Below are 23,728 nucleotides of genomic sequence, written 5' to 3' on the forward strand. Positions count from 1 at the left end.
CAATTATCCACCTCGCAGCTGTCAAAAGCAGCTGATGCAGCAGCTGAATCGAAGGCAATTTGTAGCATAGTACCTGTGGAGAGTCGTTTGAAAGGCTGCCACTAGTTTTCTGCTGTGTGTGTGTGTGTGTGTGTGTGTGTGTGTGTGTGTGTGTGTGTGTGTGTGTGTGTCCACTGATGAGGTGGAGGCTGACTCAACAGCTAAACACGGACGCAGCTCACACATCCTCTTAGTTATCATGGTTAGATATCAAACACAGATCTTCTTTACAGTTGTTCCAGCATTACGGCTGCAAACTCTGTGGAATATATATTAAAGTACATAAAGTGCACATACACAAAATACTGGCGCTGATTCTTGTGTGTTGTTTGTGTTGTCTCAGCACAGCGGACATATCCAACTTCATTTGGTCGTTAATTACTTGCTGGTTGAGCTTCATTGCTTCTCATACAGTAGTTGTTGAGTTTATAATGTGTGTTCTCCTGGGTAACCTTGACTTCACAGGAGATTCTTAGAGTGGAACTAAATCCAAGCAATATTTTCAGGAATGCAAAGTGGGATTTCCTTGTATCCAGCTCTGTGTGTTTGGTTCGGGTGCTTGCTGCAGTTGAGGTTGGAGGAAAGGGCAGTCGGCCATTTCAGCATCAACAAGAGCTTTAAGGAACTGAGATATAAAAGTCTGATGTTATTACGATGAGACTTTAACATTTCTGCTTTTGTGTTTGTAAAACTGACACTGAGCAGAAGTTTGTTAATGTCTTACCTTTGGGAATATGGCCAGAAATGATATTAGCAAGTATACACAGGTTTTTTTAAACATGGGTAAACCTGCAAAACGGAGACGATTGACTCCTTCTCCGTTTCCAGTGAAGGGGTCATGTTCAAAGTCACAAAAAGCTTCCTCACCTTGAAAAAATTAGCACATTCACCCTGGTGTCATGTTTTCATCAAGGGCCAATGAAAAACCTGTGTCTACTGCAGATTCATTGGACCTGGGAGTGAATGGCGATTGTATTTATTCCCACTGCTAGATTTTAGAAGGTGTTAATGGGTTTTTTGACCCGTGGGACTTTGAAGCAATATTTGCAGATATCAGTTTATACTCCAGCTGTAGATGTCAGTTTTCACCTTGGGATGCAAAACTTTAAGATGGATGAAACGGCCTCCAAATACTCCACCGCTCCCAACAAAACTGATGGTTAAGAGTCTTTGTATCAATTCTCATATCATAAAAAAATAAAAAAATAAATAAAAAAAATAAAAAATACTCTGTTTATAGTGTAAACTTTGATTTGTAGGTTATGAGAGATGAAAGTGGATGAATATGGTGGAGTGTGTGTAGATGTGTGTGTGTGTGTGTGTGTGTGTGTGTGTGTGTGTGAAGGTGTGCCACCCTCCCTTTATGCAGGGGCAGACAGCCAGTGGGGGTCACGCACCAGTAACTCCTTGGAGATACATAATTTGAAAGCACCACAAGAAGCAAACCACCACAGAGGACTGGACCGACTCATTAGATCTGCTTAGCCAGACACATTTTTGTCTGTAATTAGTTGCTGATTAATACAGATCAGTGAGGTCTCAGTAATATGGACACCAGAAGTATGAGTCTCACACATGATGAATGTCCTTCATTTACGCACTGGACTGAGAAAAAAGACTTGAATCGAGGGGGAAAAGACATAAAGGCGGGCACACATGCATGACGTGGGAGAAGCAAGAAGAAAAAAATCACGTCAGTTTGAAAAGCAGCTTGCTTTATTTTGACGGCAGAAACTTATCTTATAAAACAATGAAAATAAATATGAAATGCTGCACGAGAAGTTGAGCTTCTCAGCGTTCCTCCGAGGAAGCTGTCAGCGTGAGTGAGCTGCTGCAGCAGACGGCAGGCTCGAGTCATCCATCATTTGGTGACATTGCTGTGCGTGGACGCAAAAGAGCCAAAAAATTGCAAGAAACGCTGTGTTTTATTTTTTCTTCCGTGGAAAGTTATGTAAATTCTGTGTTACTTTTAGATGTGATTTATTCTTTTTCATCACAGCTGGAAAGGGTTTGTTTGCCAAAGCTGGAAGCGTTTCATGGCCATCACGGTTGCTGCCACATGATACAGTATATTCAGTAAACCCAGTAACCGTTGGGGGAAATAACTCTGATCCAAGCAGTTCATGTGAGACCTCTGTAAATGTCATACGGGCATTTTATCGTCAAAGATGAAGTTGGGATTGTGTCATTATAACCTTATAGGTTATGTTATAATGTTTGTCTATTATTTAGCAGGAATATTTAGATGCTGAAAATTCAGACATTAAAAGATGCTCCACAGAAAACCACAAAATGGTGCGGATGAGGAAGGTGAGGAAGAAAACCTATAAAAATTTCCCACAGACTTCATTCAATCGATGGCAGTAGTGTGGTTGAACATCTCACACGCAACAGATTCTGAGTGACAGGTTCACTGACTGAACAGTGAAAGACCAGATCGCGTATGAAAGAGAGAACTGCATTGATGCCACAACTGAAGCTAAAAATCAGATCCGACTGTCTGCGTGGACAGTAACAACTTTATGAATGATAGCGGTGTCAGTTGTTTTCGGTTCATTATAAAACTCTAGCAGGACAAATAAGAATATAGAAGAGCTTCTGATGAGCCGCCTCAGTCTAGATGATTAATTAGGAATCACTGCTTTGACATGGTGAGATGGGGCACAGATTACCAGTAAACTTGCTGGACGGATGTAGTATGGGTCAGGAAAGAACTCATTCAGTTTTGGTTTGGATCAGTGGAGGAATTTTTGTGTGTGTGCAATTTGGTGCAGATCCAAATAAAAATCTAGTTTCTAGTTTTGAACTTGAAAGATGTTATAAGATATTACGAGAAAGGAAAACCCAACATGCACCACAGTCTTGTTTTGTGTGAAATATAATCTCCAATACACACACACACACACACACACACACACACACACACACACACACACACACACACACACACACACACACACACACACACACACTAAAGAATCTTCTGATATACTCGGACAAACTTTCTCCTGAGTTTTGAAAAGGAAATAGCCACACTTGTGTTTCCTTTATTCCCTAAGTACTCAGCTTTTTTTTTTTATTACAAAAAGAGCAATAAAGCTTTAGTATTATTGGGTGATAATGTGGTGAAGTCATCGGACCCATTTCTTTTGCGGCTTCAATATTTAACAGCGAAAAACAAATAATGAGTTTATAATTACATTGGAGTGGGTCTGCCCGGAGGGAGGCGAAGAGAGTAAAATACATGATACATGGAAGTGTTTTTAGAATTACAGAAATTGTGAAGACCAAAAAATAGGCTTCACACACACAGGCACACACAGGCACACACACGCACACACACACACACACGCACACACACACACACACACGCACACACACACAGAAAGAGAACAGAACAGGGATAAAAGGGCGGGAGGATGTTGATGTGTCAATCACTGCGGCTTTGTGGGCCGCAGTATATGATGTTCCAGTTAATTTGAAGCAAGAGGGTGAGCTATGATTAAATGTGCGCGGTCGTGCAGTTCTGCAGTCGTGTCCAGTTGCACTAACTCCTGCAGAAAGGCAGATTGATAATGCTGAGTCAGCATTTTTCTATTTTGCACTGGGTGTGCCCTCTATCTGCTTCCTCACAACAGGAAACAGACTGTCCTTGTTGCAACAAGGAAAAAAGGACACAAGTGTGTAGGATAACACACACACACACACACACACACACACACACACACACACACACACACACATACATGTATACACATTATGATAAGTTAAAGAGCAGATGGAAGACACTGACGTGACAGTAAAGACAGAAGTATAAGATTTGATTTCAGGAAGCAGCTGGTTTGAGATTTGTCTTCTGTCTTCTCTGTCGGCCACCGTGGCAGACACACTTGTGGAAGCCTTCCTGTGGAATGATACCTCCAATGGGATTTGGCGTTTCATGCATTATTTATTAGGCTTTGGAAATTCACCTGAATGAGCCTCAGTAGCCAGGGTTTCTGCACAGCGCCGAAAATGAACTGTTCCACTTAAGTTTTTGTGACCAGACAAACCAGCTTTGTCTAGACTGCAAGCAGTGTTAATACTTCATCAGTGCGCCTCATATAAAATCTCATACAATCATACTTTCTGAGAGAGCTGCTTCACTCTGTCTGGACCTACTGTATATGTTCTGAAGTTATACTTGATTGAAACACAATAAGGACTCCTTGGGGGTCTATTGACTCTGTTTTTGTCTCATGCAAATTGCAGAACTTCAGCCGTTACACATTTTATGAAAAAAAAAAAAAGAAGACATGTAAAAGTGAAGTGTAGATCTGTCACCTGCAGCTTTAACTTAACAAGCCAGTGGCTCAGACGTGAAGGGAGTAAAGTGATGATGTTCTTGCAAAGTACCAGTGACTAATGACGCCTCTCACTGATGTAGCAGACCGTCTGACTGTCGTCTGTGCAGGTGTGACACTCGGGATGATACGTTAAAAATAATCCAGGCCTGACCCAAATAGTGTTGGTGGAAAGTTCTTGATGTACTTTCCTCTCTGCAGAACAGAGGAGCTGTCCAGGGTTCTGACCGCCACGTCTTCTTACTCTGCGTTCTGCTCCGAGGATGTTTGGTCTGTGTGGGCGGGAAGCAGCTGAAACCACGGACACTTCAGTCAGCAAAGGATTTGTAAAATATCGCTCTGGTCTGATCTTTTTTTTTTCTTTCAGTGATGCATTGTATACACAGCAATCAATAGCCTCAGTAATTGCCATTGGATCTGTGCTGCGGCATGTGTGTCAGTGAATCTTATCCTGCCACTGCATTATATTGACCCAGCTCTAGTTTTCACCTCTGCTAAACCCCACAGTCAGACTGGGGTTTGCCCTCATGAAAACACCAGTGGGATCTCGTTTGGTGCCGTTGTGGAATTATTGACGGATGCTTGTGCATCTTTGCTGATCCACGAGTCAATTGCAAGAGATTTAGTGAAGAGAAGCGTGCACGGAAAACAGAGTTGAAAAACAAGTAAATCGTAGATAATAAATAATAAACAAGTAAAATAACTAACAGTGAAGAGAGAGGAGGGAAAAATCACCCAGCCTACAGAGAATTGGCCAAAACATTACACAGCAGAGAGGATCATTATTTCCTCGAGCCAACTCGGCAAAAAAAAAACTGAGCACTACACCCACTCTGAGAGGAACCTTTGCAGCTATAGCCCCTAATGGTCTCGTCAGTCACTGTGTTGTCTTCTCCCCATGAATACCTCATTGTTTTCGTCATGTAAAAAGTGAAAAGAGGCTACAAGGGGATCATAAATTTGCCCAGATGCAGCTATGCAGTCACTTCGCTGCTCCTCATTGCTATGGTTCACAAAGCAGGCTACATTTTATTTCTGTGGTGTATAGAGTTCCTCCCCTGCTGTCGGAAAGCCATTTACTGCAGACCGCCTCTGAGAGGGCCGGTGACAGCAGCGGAGAGCTCACAGTGTTTAACAGCAAACACATGAATACAGACGAAGAGACAAGGAGGCATCACACTTGATGTGTTTTTCTTGTTTTGCATAGTGTCTCCTGTTTAAAAAGTAAAACATGTCCCTGAAATACTCACAAGTAAAACACTTTGCACTGTTAAATCAAGGCTTTATTGCACCAGTGCAGAGTAAAAGGCCTCACGGCAGACATTTTCACATATTATATAAAACGCAGGTCTGTTAATAATGGGAGGTGCCACTGACATAAACACACGTAACCTAAACACACAAGTGTCCCATGTATACCACAGTTTCATGTCTGTTTTTCTTAATTATGAAATCTTTTGTTTCTCAGTTATTCTGTTTGTCTGTTATACTGTCATGCCATGGCCCATACACATATACAGTATATATACCCATGAGCCTCGGCTCCCTGTTGCTATGGAGAGGAAGCCAGTCAGAGATGGTGACAAATTCAAAATGCTCCATCGTTGCAGCTGAGAAACCAGACAGGTGCATACCTCCGCCACGGCTGATTGGCTATTGTATTACTGTATCGAGAGAGTAGGGAAAAAAACACTGAATCCCTTTCACACATTTTCATGGAAATTGGTTCAGTAGTTTTTTTTAAATTCTGCACTCAAAGCTACAGTCAGACAGACAATAGGCAACCTCCTTAAAAAACAACACTGTCACCTCATCAGTGTTATCTGGAGCTCCTCCCATTTGCAGGGAATTGAACAGAATTCCAAAGCTTGTGATTGGCTGCTGCCTTCTGTCTCGTTGTAGTTGAACTTTATGTTTTTAAGACTTGGACCATTTGACTTATTATTGAAAAACTATTATCTTTTGTACTGAGGATTGAACTGGGAGATTTTCTCTCAGCTCATCTAAAAGGAAAGTAAATGGAACTTGTAGACTTCCAGTAGAGCGTCTGTGGCAGCACCTCTCGTCTTGCAGCACCCTGAAATTGAGGCAGTTGACCGTCATGAAATCATCATAACTTCATTATTTACACTTATTGTTTTCCTTCTGTGGCATGTTAAATATCTTCCATGAAGAGCTCTGTAGTTGTGAACTGCATGATGGGATTTCATTGCTTTGTCCCCCCATGTTTTCTTATTTATCACTCACAGTAATTTATCTTTATATCTCTGCCAAGGAGGTTGTGTTTTCACCCCTGTTTGTGTGTTTGTTTGTTTATAAGCAAGATTACACAAAAACTACTGGACTGATTACCACAAACGTAGCAGCAGAATGTGGTGTGGGTCAGGGGAGAACTCATTATATTTTGATGCAGACCTGGATCAGTGGGTGAATCCAGGATTATTATTTTTCTCACTTTCTTTAACCTTGCAAGATAGATTCAACATTTCCTTGATTTCTCAGATAACAATTCATGGTTATCCGTTTAGGTAACTTATATTTATGAGTGTGTTGTGAATGTGCTGGTGAATTTAAATGTGTTTTCTTAAGGGGATTGTTGGCGGAGGTATGCACTCTACTGATTGCCATGGTAATCCAATATTTCTGCCATTCACTATAACCTCAAAATGAACAAATAGTTGAATAAAGGAACCTGTTTGTACCTTGAAGGAACAAGATGCTGTATAGTTCTGATGAGCCCTGCAGTGGCAGAGGAGGCATTCTCGACTCACTCAGTGGAATATCAATGCACAGTTTTCTGAATGTCACATTCAAGCTGTTGCAGGAAATTAAAGTGCAGCCCATTTTTTAGGAGAGTTGTTTGATCCACATCGGAGGGTCGCACCTTTTAGTACCAAACAGCTAAATGTGGCCGCTGTGATGTAGTGTTGAATGAAGCGAAGTTGGCCACTGAGGTGTTTTACGTCACTGTATATGTCTTTTATTGCCACACTGCAGTGTCCTATCTGCTCAACAAAGTCATTGATCCACTTTTTCTGTCTCTCCAGGTCTGAGTGTGACACCAGGATGGTCAGGTACGTGCAGCTCTTATAATGTTCTCTAACTTGTGCACATGCATGTGAATGTAAACCTAAATATTCTGCCTTTTGTGCAGGCAGGGAAACTCTGCTTGAGAAAATGCTTTGGTGAAGACATAATGTTGTGTAAGCCTTGTGTTTTGAGCGTGTAAAGCTGAGTAACAAAGGATCATTGTATTCAGAGTGTTACTGAGGCCTGATCTAGAGCCTGTTCATGGTGTTTGTGGTTATCACATTGCGGAAGAAAGATGAGATTTGGAGTGGAGTGGAGTCCAAGGTCACATTCCACTGTTTCTTAGCTTGTTGAACTTCAGAGGCTGGAGATCTGCAGCGGTGTTATCTACTGACAGATTTTAAATGTGGGCTGGTTTAAAACTGTAAAGTGAATCCGTCATTGCTGAGCAAAGAAATATTGCTGGCATGTCGGGAACACGCAGTCGTGTCTCAGTGGTAAACACACTCCTTATCTGAGGCTCCTCTCTTTAGAGACGCCTCGTCATGGGATCCAGGCAGCGTCTTCCTCCACCTCTGTAGCACTGTGTCTAGACAAGTGGAAGAGAGTGTAGCAAAGCCTGTCCCGCATTTCCAGAAGGTTTTCCAGGCCATGTCTGTTTGGAACAAACAGACAAGTGCTCCAATATCTGTGCTTGGAACACAGCCTGTGTTCACATTTGTACCGATACCAATTCTGGAATTCTGTACTGAACTGTATTTTTTTCTGAACTTTACTCTCTCTGTATAAAAAGAAAAATGTCCGACCTCTACTAGGAGGAGACGTGTCCAATAGGTTTCCACTGTATTGGTTTCATATTAACGTTTCAGCCATAACGTAACTGTTTACCTAAGCATGCTAGTCAGGCAGCCAATGGTTGAGAGTCATGTTACTAAAAATGTTAGGTCAACGTCATACAACACTGTGAGAAAAGACCCGTTTCTCCGACAACAACAACTTATCCAACAAGACAATTAATGACCTGAAGATCTCCATGAAGTTGTCGATGCCTCACTTAAAGTTTCTCCGTTTATGGCAGGTAACTTCTGTCGTTATGTCTGCAGGCGAGGTGCTAACGTTATCTGCAGCGGGGGGGCGTAGCTCTTCAGGCAAACACTCTTCAGCTTTGAGATAGTTTTCATGTTTGTTGCCTTGGTCAGCTTTGCATCTTGCGTTACAAATATTGCAATTTCCGTATCGTAACACTGTGTGCACCGATCAGAAATGTGCTTGGCTTGATCAAGTTCCAGTTTAGTCGTGTGTGTGTGTGTGTGTGTGTGTGTGTGTGTGTGTGTGTGTGTGTGTGTGTGTGTGTGTATGTGTGCGTGTGCGCGCATGTTCAAAAGGGAGCTATTAGGCGCAGCAGACCACCAACAGTAAAGTGCCCAAAAAGAGAAATCAAGGCTCATAAAATAGATTATATCAAAATTAAATGTGTACTCTATAAGATCAGTTGAATACAAATCTCTATTATAGTGTTTTTAGTCTTATGGCTGCCAAATATTAATCTCACTAAAAACATCTGAATCCTGCCAGTGAGTGTTATTTGAAGATTTAAAAGTCAGAGTGCGATTCTAGTTACAAAACTTTGCTCGGGTGAAATTGCTTTTGGACAATACAGGGATTTTCTAAAAAACCATTTTTGAATATTAAACATTAGACTTGCACGATCAGCTTCCCTGCATCCAATCGTACGGTGCAGCTCCCAGTGTTGATGATTAAACTCTGACAAAAGTACCTTTTTTCCACAGAGGAAGTCTGACTCTGTTGGGGCATCATGATGTGGCTGACACCTGTCAGTTAATGGTTGCAATGATTTCTGTGACATTTTCGTCGATCATCAATGATTTCTTCATTAAAACAAGGGTTGCTAATCATGGAAAAGTTGCCAAGAAAAGGCTTCATGCAGCCGGTGCCTCCCACCCCCTCCCATCGGTCCTCTCGTCAAAGCTCCGGCTCCAAAACACATAAACATGCACTGACTGACAACTGGTCCAGATTAAATGATCCGTCATGTTTATTACAGCCCTGTGAGTCCCGCGGAAAATTTTATTTATTTATGGCTATCAGGACCGAAGAGGATTTCAAGAAGAAGAAGAACGAGGAAGTTACCAACCCGAGCTTTGAGAGCATGATTTGCTTCTTAAGATAATGATATGTTTCTCTCAGCCGTATCTTTTGCTGCTGCAAATGTTGGAATCTAACAAAATACTGCAACAATCTCATCTCACTAAATCCTTGTTTGGATGTAGTCAGAAACCTCCCAATAGGCAGCAGCACTCTGCACGCCGCTCTTGGTAGTGAATTTGGCCGCAGTCCCTAAATGGGTTGCCAAGACTATTTCTGTGCTACTGTTTGAACTGAGGTTCAGTCTTTACCTGCACATCTCTACCTGCACACTTTGAATCATGTGACCTGTTGGCAGCTTCATTCATGTGTTGGATGCAAAAGCTGTGACACTTTTGAAGGGAGCCGCTGACAGACACGATGGCACTGATCCTGCAAATCTGTGAAAAGCTTCAGGACATCAGATGAGAGCAGATCTTCTAACGGCAGGTGCAGCTCGTGATAATGTCGAGCTGCACAAACCTCAAGTTAGAAAGTCTGCACATGAAACTTTGATGTACAGGTTTATTAATGTCTTTGGACTGCAAAAAGGGAATAAATGATTATAATGCGTTTAAGTATAAATTACTTTACAGATCAACAAATGAATCCAGACCAATTTTTAAAGCCGATAATAAAAAGTGTGTTGGTCAAAGCTGAGGATTGAAATCCTGCCGCCCTTGGCTGCTGATGGCGTTGTCAATCATCAACTCGGCACAACACTGGTAGTGTGTAAATGGGTTTCTATAGGAATTATGTACAATGGTACATATTTTATCGCTGCTCACTCAGAGGGTTTTAATTACAGGTCACATGTATCCACACACACACATTCATACAGCGCTTCTATATATGATTCTATCAATCATCATTGTGTTATTTTATATCATGTCCAAGGACGCTTCAAAATGTGGGCAGGAGAAGTCGGGGATCAAACCAGTTACGTTCTGATTAGTGGATGGCCCACTCTGCCTCATGAGCCACGGTCACCAAGCTCAATGGGAAGTTAAAAAAAAAGAGTTCACAAATAAACCCAGTCCAAAAATACTTAAAGTTAATGTCAAATATGTACATTAAATAAAAGAAGTATCAGAAATCAGTTAAAATTAAATTAACAATGATGAACGTCAAGAATTATTTAATACATTTAATTAAAGGTGAAAATAAAGCAGGCTTGTTAGGGAATTATCATTTTAATTAAAAACTTGCCTCCTCATTAACTTTTCAGTTTGCAGAATTATTATTCATACGATACGCTTTGTTTTGACTGAACCTGTCGGTGGGGATGAACCTGAGCTTTCTCTGGTCAGAGGCTCCCACCACCACAAGAGCAGGTGAAGCAACAGCAGTGAGAGCTCTTCTTCTTCTGATGACGTGTTACAGATCAGCAAAGCGGCTCCACAACAAAGCTGCATTCATTAACAGCATTTGTTAATGAATTCTACTCCCAGTACAACTCCGCAATAAATAAAGTGGATACTTGGGTCAGAATTTGCTAGGTCTTAAAAATGTTCTTATGCAAGAAAAAAGAAGTCAATTAAAAAAGAAGTTGCTCTAATATTAAAGTCAATTCAGGCAATTCATGGATATTTCTTGCTCTTGCGTGTTTATGTGCACTTGTTTGTTGTTGAACGTCAATAATGATAATAGTTATAATAAACTCTAGCAAATTTCTCTTCTCTAAAAACACATACAAGAAAAAGAAAATCGGAAATAATAAGAAATCTAAAGATTAGAAACAATTAAAAGCAATTTGAAGATATACACAGCAATAGAGCTAGACACAGAAATACGAATGTTACAGATGAGAAAAGAGTAAAAACAAGAATAAAACATAAAGTGATAAAAATATACTATAAGATTCCCTCCGTCCCCCCAAGTGCAGATGCTTTTGTGATCCGAAAAAACATCTAAATTAATTACCTCATGAGGTTTAGACCTCATGAGGACAAAAGCTCCGTCATCTGCACAAACCTGTGTGTGTTTGCTGCTCTCACACCGGCTCAGAGAGATCTCTCCTCTGGATTAGGCATCAGACAAATGTTTTAATCAGAAACTGTGCAAGATAACTTTTATGTCCCTATAGGAAATGGGAAATCAATTTTCTAAATTTCCTCTGTACCAAGACCAGGGCAGATAACTTTTATCAATACAAGGGTTTAAAATGATTTAACCCCACGGGCCGTTCTAATGCAAGTTTAGCGAGAGGAAATCCTGGGCACTGAAATTCCAAAGAAGGGAATTCAAACCTGATGAATTCAGCTGTCAAATTCAAATATTTATGATTTTAACTTTAATGTTGGCCCGATTGAAAACTCGCTGTATGCCACCACAGCTAATGCTCTTCATATCATATGCCTGTAGTATCTGTTTGGAAATACTCAGAAGCATGTCTTTAAAATGAAGGAGCAGCCCGTTGGAGGATGCTCTGATTAACTGTGAAGTTTCTCTCTGAATTATCAGTACATCAGTCGTAGGGTTTATCTTGGCGCAGAGTTCCTGTTGGTACAACTGCCAGAGCAGCACTTACATCTCTCGCCCTGTTAATGTGTCACACCATGACACAACCGAGCCCGGCTGTTTTAAAACTTTGTGTGTTACATGTCTTGGTAGGTTTCATTATCATTAATAATGGAAGAAGCAACTGAACTTGGCACAGACGCTATAAATAAATAAGCCCCACTCCCGAAGCATTGCTTAGCACTGGTTTGATAGGTGTGTGTGTGTGTGTGTGTGTGTGTGTGTGTGTGTGTGTGTGTGTGTGTGTGTGTGTGTGTGTGTGTGTGTGTGTGTGTGTGTGGTGAGATGGGCACTGTCTGTCTGTGATGGGGGGGATTATTCTCATATACACACTGTGTCGCTAATGAGAGAGGAATAACAACATGGCCGTGTTTAATTGGATTCTCTGTAATCAGAATGGATGGCTTCATTCAGATGTGATTAGAACCTGGATGAGATGGACGGCTGCTCAACAGCCTCAGTGACCTGCTGTTATTGGATTGTTCCTGAGTGAGCGCCTGATGATGAGATGTTCGAATGACGAGGAGCGCTCTGACACCAACTGCGGTGTCGGTGAAGAATGACAGCGCTCCTGTCTTTCTTCTGAGAGTCCGTCTGCGCTCTTGGTGTTTATACCTGTTGTCTTGTGCGTGGTGAGCTTGTATTGTTTTGTGATGGATGGCAGTTGTTTCAGTTTGAGTGTCTGAGGTTAGAGAGGCTAATTGAAAATCCAGGTGGTTTGAGGTGGTTTATCTGAGCGTGCATATTCTTTTATTGAACGCGTTTGGTCCGACACGTACAAAGGCCGGAGAAGCTTGTCAAAGAACCGCAGCGCATACAGTGACTGACTGGATTCTGCAGAGGTTCAGCTCACTGGGTCTGCAGCTTTTTATTTATCCTTACTAATCCACAGAGAGTTGGGGAAACAGAGAGGCAGGGATTATAAAGCCTCCTCATTATTGTGGAGTTGACGGGGAGGAGAGTAAAGCTTTGCTGTAGTGGGGGTTAAAAACCTCCTGAACAGTGTGTCTCTAAAGAACGCTAATAAGCAAAGTGTTTCAAATCAATTTGAAAAATCAATTCAGGCCAACTAGTCATTGTATTTACTGCAAAATGCTTGTGGGATCATTTATAAAGCATAATGCAGCACTACGGGAATAACCACTCAATGCTCTTAAAACGTCTTCTTCTAACAGATGGGGTGTTTGCAGGAATCGCTTCGGAGCTGCAGTTTTCTACCTGCAGGCGGGACAATTCTCATTGTGTGGACTGTGTTTAATTCAAACATAAATCTAACCCTAAAAAAAGAGCCGGCCGATCCTCCGGTACAGCGACAGCTCCCATCAGGGCAGGTGAGCTGATATTCATCGGCCGGGACGAGAGGTGACAGGTGCTGTGTTTCAGGACCCGAGCTGCCGCCTCTCGCCCTCAGACAGAGCTCACACAAACCTATTATCCTTTCCTGTGTCCTTCACCGTCTCCTGTTGCTATGGAGAGCGATGCTTAACTTCGATAGGGTCAGACAAAATCTCAGCTCGCCGCCTTTGCCCTTGTGCGAGTCCCTCTCATGAGCGAACTGGATTGCAGGTCTTAAATGGGCTTTGTTCAGAGAACACCTCCGCTCCACAGGAATTAAGCAAAATGCAGCGTTTGTTGGAAGTGAGTTGTGAGAAGAAAGCAAAGACGACGACTGAACTCGCTGTAGAACAGATGATGAACTGTGTGTATGTCATTGAGGTGGTTCACAGTTTTTTTAACTAAAAACGTATTGTGTCGAAACAACAGCGATAACCATTATACAAAGATTTGACCACAAGGATGAAGGATATTCATGTTTTGTTGTAAATACTTTGCTGTAATTCAAAGGTCTTATGGAATATTAGCAATATAAAGACTTTTCCTATTAGCGTGATGCCGCTCTGTATCGAGCCTTTGTGCAGCTGTATGTTTGTGATGAAAACCACTGAAAGGTTCCTTCAGTGTCTGACCTTCTATCAAGAGTCTGAGTTGTGTGTCCTCTTGTCCTTCTGCAGGAGACACGCCTCCCTACCTGTCCAAGTCACAGAGAATCCTGGGAGGTCGGCGTCCGCGGGCTGCAGAAGAGCTGTGCCCTGCCACAAGTGGAAATCTGCTTCCTTTGGGTACAGTAACATGTTATTTTCATGATTACATCCTTAAGGTTTAGTTTTTTCCCCATGATACATCTCCAGCGCTGCGGCAGCGAGTGTTCTCCTTGTCTTCATCTCATCTTGCTTAACAGTCTTCGCAGCTCGGATCAGTTCCCTGCTAATTAGCTCTCTGTGCCAGACGTAATACTCTTTCAAACTTTGATGCGTCCTAATGGTCTGAGTCTTTGCAGCTGCTCTCCAGTCACCATGTTTTTGTGACACAGCAGTTTTCTGTGCCGCCTTGTTGTTTTCCTGACGCGCACATCGCACCCCAGCGGCCAAACGCACTGCAAGAGGAGATCATTAAGCTTATCCTTAATGAAATATGATCCACGCGAATGTGAACCACCATTGCTGCTCACCCATTAGCCGCTGAGCTCGATGACGGCGCCTCAAGAAATGAGGAGAGCTGAGCACACAGTGGCATCGCTGGGACCGACTTAAGGGCCTTCAGAAGGCTGGAGAGAGTTCCAAAGACGCCTCCTAGTGCTGTGTGCTTCATCATCAAAAAGCCATGCGCGCCTAATCCATAGCCCACTTTTAGCTCATGTGCAGCCCAAAAATAAACCCCAGTGCGTAGTGGTAACGTTCTATTTTTAAAGAGCAGTGCTCAGAAGTTTTTGATGCGTGGGAACATCTGTGGGTTGGTTTTAAATATTGGCACCACTGCAGAAATGAGGAATTCATATTTCTCGTTGATTAATACCTCACTCTTTTTTACTGTCTTTATTCGTCTCTGTGTGTTTGTCGCCCTGTAAGTAATTTTCGAGCACAGTTGTGAGCTAACGCGTTAAATGGATCATGACTGTAAACAAGATGATGGCTGTGATCAGAGGTTGATTGTTTTCCTCTCCAGCTCAGCAGCATTGTTTGTCTCTGTTGAGTCTTACCCGGCTCACACAGGCACACTGTTGCTATCAGCTAATTACCTAATGATGACAGCACCAGGGAACATGCCCTCATCAGATATCTGATCGTTTAGACTCTGCAGATTCATTTCAGATGCTTGCTTAATGCTCCAGAGGTAAAATCATTCACTTTCTGTTGATATTTGGAGATTATTCTGAAAGTGGGTCTTTGTTCTACCTTTCTGGTTATTTTGAGGGGATGAAAATGTATCTAAGGTCATACATGCACAATCACACACACACACAGTTGTGTGTCCTCTGTCCTCAGAGGACATTATATTGATTTACATAGATTTCTTGGAGATTTACTCAAACCTTATCAATAACTAGTACTTACCTGACCCTAACCCTTAACCTAACCTTAATCTAACATTATCACACTACTTAGCCTTAAAATGTTATGATTTACATTATGGGGACTTGCTTTTTGTCCTCATAAGGAAGACATGTCCCCATAATGGTACTGTGTAAACAGATTTAGGTCCCAACAACATGAGTAACCACACACACACACACACACACACACACACACACACACACTAGAGGAATGTGAAGTGACAGGACTGATTGAATCTTTTTCAGTTCCGCTGTGCGTCGTTCTCTGACTCAAAGCGAAAGCAGATGGTTGTCATGAAGACATCGGTTAAAGCTTTTCCGTCTTGTTTGACTTGTTTCCTTCAGCGGACAGGAAGTTCACTGGACATGACGAGCAAAGGTCGTGGGCCAGATTTGAACCCAGGATGTAGAAGTTGTGTGTACTGTGGAACGCTGAGTCACTAGAAAACAGCATTTCACACAAAAATGCTTTGTCATTAGTCTCGACTGAAGCAGTGTGGCTGTGTTAGACTGTCGGCGAGTGATTGATCTCTACGCCTGTATTTCTGTGTGTGTGGCAGCAACAGCAAGCGAGGTAGTGAAATATTAATTATTATGCCATTTGTGAGGTGCTGTGTTATACGCCCTGCAGTATGTGCTCGTTTTAGATGTTTGGAATGAACATATTTAAAAAACTGAAATAAAACCTAAACTGTGCCATTCAGGAGAAATGTCTGCTGGAGAGTAAAAACATGACTCGCAGATAGTTGTTGCAGCCAATTTATTTTAAGCCTGTGCTATTTTCAGATGCAGGTTAGATGCTGTCATTGTCTAAAAGTTTCAGTAATTCCTGCAGACTTTAGAAACTGTGCTAAAGAAGAATTAGGAGTTAATGGGGTAACTTTGGTGTTGAAGCATCGTGGTTCGCTCAATGTGCTTCATGCCGGAGTTGGGGGGATCTCAGGGGACAAACCAATCACATTTAAAGCGAGCAGAGCAGATGCTAGACCGTAATAGAAGCTACAGACCTCAGGGATCGACTGGAACAGTTCACAGGCGATGTAGCACCTTGATTTAAGTAGAAGTAAACAATTAGATTTTATTTGTTCCATGCCTGAATGTGCATATTTGAATCAATAGTTAACTAATGATGCATTTAGTAGACTACTGGTTCAGATTTGTCCTTAATTAATCAAAAGTTAATTAACCAATTATCAGAATAGCTATGAGGACTTCTGCTGATTGAAAAATGTATATGTTGACAAAACAGTCCAGCTAATTACATGTTTTTATTTGCTTTAAATAGTGTTATTCTAACGCTGGTCCAGAATCCGCAAATAAATTTAGGATTCAGCAGCTTGGTCAGTGAAATGCTTCCAGTAAAAACTGTTATCATCACAGTTGAGTGACTGGAATGTAGGAGAGATGATTCTTCCTCCAGTACAATAGAGTATCTGAAATTGAACAGAGGTGGCAGATCACCTGACGTCTCTCAGAACCTGCATCATAACGACGAACGTGTCGCTCAAGGTGTTGAAAGTCTTTTTTCACTCACCTGCACTGGTCTCCAACACGATCAGCTCAGCTGCTCGTATTAAACCTGAGTCTGTAGAGCTCTGAGCAGAAAATCAGCAAGAATCTAATGTGGAGCATTAAAGAAACAAATGTTAAAATGGTGAAAAGTGAATTGATAAAATAAAAGGAAGTGAATTACTTTGAGAGGTGAATTATAAATCGGATGCTGTAATAGTTTCCATCAGGTACCAAAATGGCTCAACTGCCGGTTTCAGTAAAATCATTTTAAATGGCTTTTTTATCTGCCACACGGTCTAAATAGAAGTTTGCATTTCACTTAATTCTATCTCAGCAGCTCACTGAAGTAGAGTGAACACAGAATCAAACAGTTTCATATCACATACTTCTCGCCAACCTTCTTGAGAAGAAGAAAAAAACGTTTTTATTAAAATTCAAGCAGTTCAAGTCCGGTGAAAAATTTTGGAGCTACAAACTGTGCAAGGTGCAAATATCATGTCAAAGTTTTTCAGGTATAAGACAATTGCAAAAGGTCTTAACGTACTACCTCTCTGGCAACAGTGGACATGAATGGAGATTTGAATGTGAAATGATTCCTACATGATTCTTCCAACTTTTGTTCCATGAAAACCCTCTGACTGTAAAAGTTTCTGTTGGACCAAACTGTCTCTACACTGATACCTTATGAGGACATTTGTCTTTGAATGGGCTGTTTGCTTTGCTTGTGGTGATGCTGGTTGCAGTTTTCTTTCTGAAACTATTAAAGTGACCTGCAGGGATTGAGCCGTGGCAAGAACCTTGAAGCTGCACCACCGCTGCGGCACAAAGAGCCGTCAAAGTTCAGTGAAGCTGATACGCAGAACCCAGAACTGCAGAATCAGATGTTGCAGCTGTTGTTGGGATAAACAATGACGAGAAGATGAAACAAAGCCTGCCCTTCCTCATCTTCATAGATCAGTTTTGCACCCAAACTCAAGTCTCTGAGGCGAGTAAAGCAAGTGGTCAGCTGAGGTAGCGTCGTAAATCCAGAGGAAACTCCTGCCAGAATCTTTTACTACCCAGTAAGATAGATGTGATACCATAACCATTATACACCACATGAGTTTTATACGTGTGGATGCAGCTGAGTGTGTTTATGCACATCTAAAGCTTCACCCTTTACTTTATGTCTTTAGGTTTGGCAGGTCTGCAGAACTTTTTCTTGAATAGTCTGTTATTGTTTTGAGTATAAAATGTCATAAGAGTAGTGAATGATGCTAATAGTTGTCCAGAATACAACAATATTTAATGTACAATGACATAAAACACAAAAACAGCAGATTGGAGAGACTCAAGTCAAAAGACTGACTTTGGCAACTGAGCCAGTTTATTTAACCTTTGTCTGTTTTCATCTGTGTTCGTTCGTTATTCAACAAAAACTATTGGACAGATCACCTTGAAACTTGGAAGGATGTTGCACTGATCAGGAAAGAACCCATTACCTTTTTGGTGCAGATCGGAGGCGGATCCGTTTTTTTTCCATCTTTAACATTGTAAGATTGATTGTAAAAAGTGTTTTTCAACATATTTTGATGATTTCTCAGAGAATTCTTATAAAACTGTATCCATTAGAATATCAACACCAGCCTCCCAAGATGTATTATAGATAAATAATAGAATTCAGAAAATGGGTCAGGATGATTTTCACATTTTGGGTTTGCTGTGATATATAAAGGGAGCTTTAAAGCTGCCCAACTCTCCTCTTTTAGGCCTTAATTCCCTACCTACTGCACATCGACATTAAAACAGTTTGGGAAAGTTCTTTCTCTTTTATATCCAATATGAAAGGAAACCCTCTGTGAAAAATACCCCTGGTTTTGTGGGTTTTATTACTGTAGCAGTGTCCTCTGGCTCTTTAGTGTCCACTGTCCTCCCGCTCTCGCTGCCTTCACGTGACCGTTGCAGCAGCAGTGAGAGCAGGAAAGCTGCTTGCGTCAGGCTGAGAAAGTGAAAGTGGAGCAGAGTCACACTCGGCCAGCAGGGATGCAAAGCTGCAGCTTATTTTGTGAAATGGCTCTGTGTGGTTTAATGAGGAGTAAGGAATCTGAAATTATCTGAAGTGCAACTTGAAGAGAAAAGCAGTTTTAATTTTTTGTTGATTAAATGAGCTAATATTCAATAGAGGAAACACAAGTCACCTCATCAGTGGCAGCTCTGCAGTCACAGCGACTACATGAACAAAAAGCATGTAGTGAATGGAGTATTTCCTGCGCAGTACTGCATTCATTGCCTGCAGCTGCCTTCTAGTTCAGTGGTGTCCAGAGTTAAGACCTCTCTGCTCTCATTAAGCCCAGTTCATGGCTGAATGAGTGTTTTTAAATGCCCAACATGCTCTCTCGCTCTTTTGACTCTTTTCTTCTTTCACCAAAAATCCTCTTTCCTCATCCACACAGTCAGGAATCATCTGCTGCTCTGTATTCTCTGTTAATCGATCCGCTGCATGTCAGGACACCTCTGAAAGAAATATTCATCTAAACGAGACTTTTCCTGGTAAATTAAAGAATAATAATTTTGATAAATAATAATTCCTTCACCTTTTCTTTGTTTATCTAGTTTCTCTTTCTTCACGTTGGATTAACAGATGCAGGTGAGGGCTGTAGGGAAGTAAAGGTAAAGCTTGCTTTCATGGAGAAGTGTAAACCCTCCTGAGAGTGCACGTAAGCCCACCCCTCTTATAAGCCCCTGCGGTATTATCCACAGGTCGTAAAGCCTTCCGACGTGGCATGTGACCATTAGAACGGATCTAAAGCAGGAGCTCCATTTCACGTATAAATAATTCAGATGCTTTATGATCTTCATTATGGCGAATGACTTTTTCAGATGAGAACCTGTGATCATCTCCAGGCCCTCTAATAATGCGACTGCAGAGCCTATTGATTCATGGGAATGGCCCGGCTCCTTGGGATCACAGACCCCCAGCCTGCCTGCTACAAACACCCTGCATGTTATGTGATGGAGGTGGGGGAAGCAGCTCACTGTGGTTTGATCGAGCTGCAGCGGTGGAGATGGTGGACAAGTGACACGTGCAGCAGAAACAGAGAAGTGCAACCATATGTAGGTCCTTGGCCCTGAATCGTGGCGGTTATGTGTTTTCCTCTGCAGCGTTCCTGCTCTGCAAGGCTTTGACAGAAGGACCTGACAGATATTGATTTTTGGGGGCTGATGCCGATACCGATGATAGGGGGGAAGAATATTCTGATACTGACATACCGGCTGATATTTATAAATTAACAATGATTCCTAAGATTTAGTTTTCATACCTCTATGTAAAATAAATACATAAATAAGGCTTGATACAGTGTGTTTAACCACATTTAAATTCAATAGATCTCCTGCATTGTATATTCATCATTATCAACATAATAACAAACTGTAATAACAGCCAAAGCATTTCTCTGTTTTCATATCGACAAACATATCACATATCGGCCGAGCTCTGCTCCACAGTGACTGCGGTCATTTGAAAAGGGGCTTTTTGAAACAGTAAAAGTTTATTGTACGTGGCATCAAACAGTTAATGAAGAAGAGGCTGTTTTGTGGAAGAGTTTGTTGAAAAAAATACAAAGCCACAATGAAAGGGCCTTCCGCCTCCTATAAAACTCAGCCGGTTATATGAATTCTGTCTTTATTGGGCTTTTTATTTACTGCTGTTGGAGTTTTGAATCCAACAGATGGGAAACGTGAAGTGCACAATGGTTTACTAGGCCTGTGAAACAGAGGGCCCACTTCCATAATGTGTTTGAACTCTTGGGAAAGCTCTCGCTGGACTTTGAAGCTCACAGCCTCTGTTTCCTCATCACATTCTCTAAGAGCTAATTACAGGCTCCTCGCTGCGCTATGCAGCTGCATCACTTGCAGATCTGATTCTGGCCATGAAGTTTATCATATGTTGACTCTTAAGTAATGGAGGAGAATATGAATATAAAGCTTCAGAATTACGTGCTTTTTAATTTTGACATTTTCAGGTTAAAAGCTCATTTGATTGTTTGAAAATGTCAACTAATTTTTTATTTAAATAATCATATTTTGCAGGTCAGGACACTGTGTAATAAACCAGAGTGAACAATAAATGTGCAAAGAAGAAAGTGAAAAAAGTGAATATGTAAAAACCTGATCAGATAAGTTCTGATCATGTGACCATGTTCAATGTCTGAGTGAAGATGTTCCTCAGCTCATTGTTTTCTTTAGATGATTCTCTCTTCAGTTTATTTGAAGGCGAGAGCTGTGACTCAGAGTGAAAGCAGACGATCACCTTGACTCAGTCTTAAGTCATAATAACCACAATGTCCTTTAACATCCTTTAACACGCTCATCATTGCTACGAACTCACGCGTCAACCAGCCTCTGCAACCTTAAAGCTCTGAATCACAGATCAGCCTGTGAAGTGTAATTAGCCTTGACGATATCAGACGTGTTGTAGCCAAACGAACAAATAGATGTATTTTCTTTTTTCCACTGACTAAAAAAAATTAAACAACATTTGTCATTCTGGAATCTGCACACATGAGAGAGCAGCTTCATTAAAAGAAAACATGAGTTTTTGTTTTGCTCAAGGTGAAACGAGTGCGTCGTGCCTGTGCCGAACCCGTCAGCGGTAATGAAAAGACACTCAGGTGTGCAGCGACAGTGCACAGGTGTTACCTTTCAACACAGTGTCATGGGTAACATCAGTTAAGTTTTGAGCCTTTAGGTGAAACAGTACCTCCAGCTCAGTGAAAACATGTCCCAGCATCCTTTATTTTCTTTTTCCTCAGATACTGCTTCACTTTCACTCGATTACCAGTTGCCCCTTCCCCCCGGTTATTAGATGTAGTGAGAGATTAGCGGCACTCTGCAACTCTTTCACACATAGTTTATCCCTCCATCAGCTCCACGCCACAGTAACACCAGGCAAAAGATCTGTTTCCCAATCTGACGGGAGGCATTTGCAATTCCATAGCTCTGTATCGCCTCTCACATTGAGCAGAGGGAGGCCTCGCGGGGATGAGGTGAGGAGCAGCGTTTCCCCAGGAAATAAAAATTGGACCAGCCTTGATCGCTTGTTCTCAGCTGCTTTTCCAGCTCCAGTACTCGACAAGAGGGATTTGCCTGTTTATATGATTTAATAACTACATGCTGCTGCTGTCTGTATGATCCACTTGTGTGTGGAGGATGTAATCCATCGAGAGTGAGGAGCAGAACGTGCAGATGAAGGAGGGATTAGATCGTGAGAATATGAGCATATGCATGAGACAACTGGACCATGGAGCTCTGGGTCTGCTTTTCATTATGTTTGTGGATGTGTTGCATTGCACCTTGATGACATTTAAGTGCTAAATCACTTAATATCGCTTTTGCTTTTCACTTGAGATCCACAGGCAATACATTAGAAAATAAACATGAGTTTTTTTCTACCTCTCTATTCTATATGAAGGAAATAATGATAATTTACCAAAGCCAAAGACTGGACAACGTGTGTCCAAATTCCTTCGCACTATTCAGATATGCAGGTATTTGGACATTTGGGGGGGATGGAGCCACAGTGACCAGGTCTCATCAATCATGATGTTTCACCTCGTTTAATCAAATTACTAATTGAACATATTTTTTGAGAATCATAAACACTTGAACAAACAGAGAAATCTCTATTTGAAATGTTCTTTTTCAGTTTGGTCCATGTCCCGTTTGCTAACATGGAAGAGACAGGGTTTATTACCTATGCTGCAATCAGCCACCAGGGGACGATTGGGACACTTGGCTTTACTTTTTGGGAGATGTCATGTCGTCTATCTTTACATACTGTCTGTTTAGAGCAAAAAATACTCCACTACGTTATCCCCCAGCTTTTCTTTTCAGATTAAAAAACAAACGACTAGTATGATACATAATACAATGGATTTTTCAGATTAACATATAAAAATGAAAAATAAATACAAATTTGTGGAGCAGGACTTTATTTTCTCTTTGTTCCAGCCTCATTTATCATCTCACAACCCCTCAGATATATTTTCTGACCGTTTGACGGAGACATGAATCATTAGTTCTGCACTACTGAACTCTCTAAAGTAAAAACTCTACACTGACAAGCTACAACATGAAACTTTTATATCTCACATCAGTCTCAGGAACCGTTTATTCCTGCAGAATGAGTACATTTCATTTTAATAGTACTTGTACATAGACAGTATCCTCCTATCCTCCTACGTAGTATAAGTACATGTACCAAGAAAAGGATCTTGGTGTGTGTGATCTCATGCAGCATAATCCACAATATTCAATCAGTCCAGTCAATTAACATTCCTCACATTGTGTTTGTGTGTGTGTGTGTACTTCTGTTTTCATAAGGACCATTTTAAGCAAAGACCCTATGAAGTGAGGACATTTTGACCGGTTCTCACTTTTTCAAAAGCTTGTTTGTTGTTGATTAGAATTAGGTAAAGGTGAGTGTAAAGGGCTGGGGAATGCATTATGTCAAAAAGTGTCTTCACAACTAAATAGAGACGTGCATGTGTGTGTTTGAGAAGTGCTATAGGGCCACAGTATCAGTATTACTGACATCAGCTTATCGAGAAGTCTGAACTTGCGCGATGGGAGCGACGAGCATCAGCGGAGGCCTGAGGGGTCAAGAAACGTCTCTGTCTGTACTTCACAGTGAGAGGCAGAGAGACGCTCTTTGTTTGGCCTGCGATGAAGGGGCTCGTCTGTCTTCTGCCTCTGATGTTCTCAGGCT

At 41.5% G+C, this 23,728-nt stretch overlaps 1 protein-coding gene across 4 annotated transcripts in view; it reads left to right on the plus strand.

Annotated features, from left to right (window-relative positions):
• iqsec1a (IQ motif and Sec7 domain ArfGEF 1a) overlaps nt 1-23,728 on the plus strand; it is an 87,460-nt gene that overhangs the window by 8,870 nt on the left and 54,862 nt on the right. For 2 of the 4 annotated variants that reach the window (XM_020096295.2, XM_020096302.2), the window contains exons 2-3: nt 7,430-7,456; nt 14,090-14,197. In XM_020096295.2, coding sequence (XP_019951854.2) covers nt 7,430-7,456; nt 14,090-14,197 — 135 coding nt within the window. The remainder of the gene's footprint in view (nt 1-7,429; nt 7,457-14,089; nt 14,198-23,728) is intronic. The other 2 variants (XM_020096296.2, XM_069527343.1) reach the window with 2 other exon arrangements.

Source organism: Paralichthys olivaceus, chromosome 6 (genome assembly GCF_024713975.1).
Source record: "Paralichthys olivaceus isolate ysfri-2021 chromosome 6, ASM2471397v2, whole genome shotgun sequence".
NCBI lineage: Eukaryota > Metazoa > Chordata > Actinopteri > Pleuronectiformes > Paralichthyidae > Paralichthys > Paralichthys olivaceus.